Source organism: Acipenser ruthenus, chromosome 25 (genome assembly GCF_902713425.1).
Source record: "Acipenser ruthenus chromosome 25, fAciRut3.2 maternal haplotype, whole genome shotgun sequence".
Classification (NCBI taxonomy): domain Eukaryota; kingdom Metazoa; phylum Chordata; class Actinopteri; order Acipenseriformes; family Acipenseridae; genus Acipenser; species Acipenser ruthenus.
The window spans coordinates 1,000,390-1,006,389 of record NC_081213.1 but is presented as its reverse complement, the minus strand read 5'-3'; the positions used below and the strand labels follow the sequence as shown (position 1 = coordinate 1,006,389).

Genomic DNA, 6,000 nt, shown 5'->3' with positions numbered 1-6,000 from the left:
AAACCCTTTTGAAAAAACATACTGGAGACTGACAGCAGAAACAGGTAAAGCTCCACCTAAGGGTCAATTGAGAACTCTAAGCTCTATTTTTTGTTCACAAGTACTGTAGACCTACTGTTTCCCCGATGTGTTTGCTGTTTGCACATGCAAACCCTTACAGCACACTGAGAGCAGTTGTGAACCACTGCTTGGGGACTATAAGAAGTCTGTTTATGCTTGTTAAGGTTGCATTATTATTATTATTATTATTATTATTATTATTATTATTATTATTAGGCAGGGAAGGGTGAATATTAATATTATATTATATAACGCTCCCCGCCCCCCCCCCCCCCCCCCCCATTTTTTTTTAGTACTTTCTGTAAAACATTAATGCCAATTGGTTTAAGTGTAATAATGTATCTGCCACCCACAGTGCCTGACAAACCTCTGGAGAAATGTAAATGCTTTAGTGTCTCAGCATTTCTACGAGCAGGGCGCGTTATTACATTCAGGCTGGGGAGATAAGGAACGGATTTAAAACTAATAAAACTGCAGAAGCAATTACTGAAACTGTGTGATGGTGTAAAACAGGTCGGAAGGGCAATATTGAGATTTGCTACAAAATGCTCCTGTTTTGTATAAAGCAATGTCAAGACTGATGGAAGCCATGAGTTAGATTTTAAGGGTGGGGGTGCTATCAAATTTGGGGAATGTCCCTTCCCTCCTTCCACAAATTCTCTTCCGATAAATGGCTTTAAATGTTTCAGCATGAAAGAGGTTTTTTTTTGTTATAGTTCCAATAGTATAATTCTTTTGGTCGCGCCTGGTATTTCAAGTGGTCAGGTACAGCCCACATAGCAACCCCAAACGCATGCCTTTTTAACTTTTATAACCTTTTAAAGTAAATTGTAAAATTAGATATAATTACAACTGAACTGATGAAAAACCTTCCCATTGAATTCCCATGAATCTCTTATTGATTCATAATAAAGCTGTTTGCTTATTCATATGCCCAGTCTTATTCCTATCCTCACTCGTATGAGCTGCCAGTCACTGTGAAGTTTGCAGCCTGTCGGGATCTTCAAGACAAAGTCGAAACGACCTTGCTGGCACACGCTACCAGGCAATCGTTGTGATACATTGAGTTAGGAAAAGGGAAAATTGAACGACCCAGACATAATGGAGAAAAATTGTAATATAACCCTTGGCAGGCTTACAAACAGTGATTCCTGCAGGGGGGAGTGGACGCTGGGATGGTGTCAGGTGTATTAAAACCCAAGCCATCCTCCCCCTCCTCTTGGTTTGAATGCATGCTGTACCTTTGAGCAGCCTCCAGTGTGACACCAACATTTCTGCTGTACCCAAGCTGTAGGTTCACGGTCCCTTTTACCCAGTTCAGTTGAATCAGTAGGGACTGGTAGGCAGTGATCAGCCCAGAGTTCATTCAGTGTTTTTTATACCCTAATCCATACAGAAACCATGCTCCGTTTGATATGGGCTTATGACCATGTGTAACTGTAATGTATCCAGATGTCCACTAGTATATAGGGAATGCTAATCCACCCCATATTCTACAAACCTCATTTTATGATCTCTCATCCCCTTTGATATAACAAACAGAAATGTTTTGAGAGAACTTTCTCCCTTACAAGTCCTTTGGTTCAGGGGACTCGTTGTCCACCGCCCTTAAAAAGTACCCCCTGTCCTCCAAGAATGAATCCAGCCTGTCTATTACTGTGTGGTACTATCCACCTTCAGCTCAGGATTGAGCTGGGAGAAGGATTGTTGACAAGCCCCTCTGGATAGCCTGTCTTCTTTGCCATTTTCAAACATTTCCATTGCATCCCAGGAAGGATTCGCCCCCGTAATACCCCTGTCAATATTTCATGTTGAGTCGTAAAAAAATAAAATAAATCAGAGACTGAACTGTGTTTGAATAAGAAATGGAAAAGTCAACAATTTGTATCGTCTGTAATATTCCACTTCTCCTTTGAGATGGGATAGGGGAGTACGTACAGCTGGAGAAATGAGCTACTGCTGCAGCTGATACACTTCCTTTGGCAGCGGTTTTAAAAAAAATATATATATACTTATGTGATTTCCCCTGTGGGCTAATGCTATAACTCCCGTTGTCCCGTCCTGTCCCAGCACATAATGAAACGATAGTAGAGATTAAAATGATGAAGTGATGACAATGATAGGAATCTAACATTGCCAATAGATGCTTCATCTCCTAGTAGATTTGACAGCTTTCTTAGTGCAAGACCCAGAAAGAAATCAAATATGGAGAGCATGTTTAACACCTTTGGGGGAAAAAAAAGGTCAAAATGATAACAGAGGCCCAATTTCAGAACGTTATCCAATTACCCAGAATCTGAGTGATCTGGATGTTTTTAAAGTCTTAGATGTACCGCCTTTACTGGGTTCTGTTATCAACCATGGTAACACACAGGTATCCTTTCTGGTAATCCACAGCATGACTCAATTTCAGAAGTGTCCGTTCCCTTGCTTGTGAGGACGATTGTGACCTGCTGAGATTTTCAGGTTTGCAGCACGGTGCATGACAGCTAGTTGTTGTTTTAGTTCTTTGCTAAGTGTTGTGAAGGTCTTTACGAAGTTCACCAACCCATCTGGACCTCTCCAACCTGTACAACATTGTGTCTTGTCCAGAACTTTACTCCATCACAGGAGAGATCCCATAGTGCTAAAAAGAAACTTGTTCTTGTATCGTTTTCTGTCTTGTCGGTTTTTTTTTTGTTTGTTTGTTTGGTTGATTTTTCTTTTTTCAGACATTCCTGTAAGTTTCTTTTTAGTGCAACTTGTCCTTCTCTTCCTCGTTGTGGTCGTCTTGTCTCAAGTAAAGAACACAATAACTACCCCCCCGCCGGTCCCAGGCACCTCCAGCCCGTATTCAGAGCGCTTTCAGACAGGGATCGCATGAAGACATGTGAAGTGACACAACACTCATTCCTTCTGGGTTCTGCAAAGGGAAGAGGCGCCAACAAAACAAACCCATTAGGGGACAGTGGTCTAAACAAACATCAATGAACAACATGCAGGTTGGGCTCAGCCTGCAATAAATCTGGTTTGAGTTTGTCGCTCTGCTTCTGCAGATATGCAAACTTTATTAAAATGCATGTAAACCGTTTTAATGACATACTTTAGGGTTTAAAAAAAACATATTTTTTTAATGTCAATTAGTGTGAACATAGAAAGATGGACTCATTAATTATATACAATGTCATTTGGGATTGTAATCTAGGTTTATCCCAAAATGACATACCATGAATTAAATAAACGTTAACTAAACAACCACTTTCACCATATTCCATATGGCATATTACCAGTACCAGATATATATATATATATATATATATATATATATAGAGAGAGAGAGAGAGAGAGAGAGAGAGAGAGAGAGAGAGAGAGAGAGAGAGAGATATGAACCAGACATTTCTAAAGTCAGTAAGTCTTATAAATATCCAAGAGTAAAAAGGAGGCATTACTGATAATGGCACAGTCTATGAGGGATCTCATAATACTGATTTAGGATAGATTTCACGCTTTTCTACAGCAAACACTTCCTTTTCTCAACCACCTCAAAAAATAAATAAATACAGAATGATTCTTAACCTTTAAATGATTGAGCATTCTTCTGCAAAACAGAGGTTTTAAAAAGAAAACAAATTACAAAAAAACTAACTAATTACACAAATTCTTCAATCCAGGTAATTCCTGGAGATGCTTTTCTTAGGAAATCTCTGGGAAACGCCAGCAAATCTGCAGCACAGACTTGACGGCTCTCTCCAATCCCCTCCGTCCTGACTCTGCAGAGCTGTTGCTGATGTCTGCCAGAGCAGAGCCAGGGGATCATCTCAGCCTTTCCTTTTATCACTCGTTAATCTGCACCTTTCAGTTCCCCCGCACTATGGGATGGTAAAGGATTACAACTGGAATATATATAAGAGACTCTAAAAAATATATGTGTATAAGAAAAAATTAAAGCCATCTTTTTCCAAATCCCCGTTTCCAGATGATCCAGGGAAAAAAAATAAAATAACCTGGAATTGTTTTTTATATAACTCTACTACGGTACTTAGCTCTCCAATGGAATCAGCCATGCATGTGCGCCATAGTTATTTCCAGATACTGCAGTGTAGAAAATTGCTTTCATTTTTCTACATTCAGATTCAAAATAGAATAATAATAATATTAAAAAAAAAACCTGTGGTGTTGAAGAAGAGTGTTTGCTTGGGCTCTGTCGGCACCCATTATATCATTCAACCCTTTTGAAGGATACACGCCTTAATCAGTGAAAACACATTGCAAACATATGGCAGCCTAGCGATGTCAAAATACCCCCCTTCCCTTCTCTCCGCAGTTAAACCACCAACTGGACACTAACGATGCACAAACTCCACCTGCTGGATATTGAACTTATTACGGCTAGACGCCCAAGGCAAGTAAATCTGAATATAACACAGGCAGCAGCAGAAGTGTCCTCTGGTCTCACCTGCAGGGGCGAGTGGGTGCTATACAGCAGTACAGACAGTGCTGACTGTAAACTCTGTCTCGTTGGCCATGATTTCCGTGGGCTGGATGTTGCGTTCATACATGGGGTTCTCGAATGTGGCTCTCCCGTTGGTGTTCTCGTGGCCTGCGTACCCGTTGAACGGGACCTTCGGTCTCCTCCTGTGGAGTAAGAGGGTTTAGTACTGGGCAGTTCTGGAGCCCTGGCGTATGTGTTAAAGGACATGAGATCTTTCTGAATGGTTATGAGCTCTAATGTGGATATGTTTACACTGACTGGCTGTCCTAGTGCTTGTGGGCAAAGGCAGTTATGTCATGCGGCTTTTTGATGTTCATAGTCAACACGAGTTGAAAGCTCTGATAGCACGTGATTTCTGAAAAACCAGGAAGTATTAATAAACAATAAATAAATAAATAAATAAATAAATAAATCAATAACATGGTAAAACAAGTTTGATACCTACCTGTGTTTGTAGAGGTACAGTGCAAAGCCTGCGATGATCATGGCTATGAAAGGCACTAGAATGGCAGCTGCGACGGAACTGCTGTTTGAAGCGAAGTTATACCCCGTCGACTCTGTTTCTGTATCCAGCAGGTTTGTATCTGAAAGACAGAGAGGAATAAGTCTGAGAAATAAATCTGTTTTGCATCATGTTCCTGTCAGTCCAAAAACAGTGCCAAACCTCAAACAAGATGAATGAAACAGAATATAAAAATTCCAGGATACCCAAATTAAGCTATGCATTATAGAGTTATTAAAACCTATCACCTCCTGACTATTATTAAGCTGTCATTTCCACCATCAGTATTGCAGTATCAGTGGCTGCCAGTTTGTTTAACCTGCTGTCTCAGCAACGACTGCTGATTCACAAACCCCTTTCCCAGCTCAGAATCTCAACACCTGTTACAATAACTACACCATTATTAGACAGACCCTCTCAATTCAAAGACACTTCTGTCTGTACTTGGATGTGGCTGCTTTTCAAGTTCAAGCCCTGATGATTTCAGTTCCAGGACAGGTCCAGACATGGGGAAGTACAAATGAGGATCTCTATAGCACAGCACCTCCATGTCAACGCTCGATACTCCGGCGTCACAAAATGAGCTTGTTCTCACTTCTCACAAATTCCATTCCTAGTGTTACAGATTTTCCCCAAAGCAGCTTTGAGACTTAGAGGAAAACTGCAGTGCATCTCTGGCTGGTGCATCCAAAGACAGACAAGAACACGTCAAACACATGGAGAGGAAGGAGCAGCGCTTCTGCCAGCAAACAAACAAACAAACAACCAAAAGTGAAAAACCACATTCTGAATATTTCAGGAGAGAAGGCGTACTGCACATTCATTTTGTGCTGGTTTTGTTTCTGCCAACTCTTCACCTTCTGTTCAGAGCAGACGATGAGCGTAGGGGTAAATTGAAGCTAAAAAAAACCTTGGAATGAGAGTAATAAGTCTTAATAGTGCTGCATCACTGATATGCTTTTGGGCA

General features: G+C 40.7%; 1 protein-coding gene across 1 annotated transcript in view; it reads right to left on the bottom strand.

The window, feature by feature from the left end:
• Positions 1-342: 342 nt before the first annotated feature.
• Positions 343-6,000, bottom strand: part of LOC117414078 (CUB and sushi domain-containing protein 1-like) — a 162,982-nt gene continuing 157,324 nt past the window's right edge. Inside the window, exons 69-71 of the mRNA XM_059000080.1 lie at positions 4,977-5,115; positions 4,496-4,674; positions 343-2,962 (exon numbers count right to left, since the gene is read on the bottom strand). Of these exons, the coding sequence (XP_058856063.1) occupies positions 4,515-4,674; positions 4,977-5,115 (299 nt within the window). The 3' untranslated portion in view covers positions 343-2,962; positions 4,496-4,514. The remainder of the gene's footprint in view (positions 2,963-4,495; positions 4,675-4,976; positions 5,116-6,000) is intronic.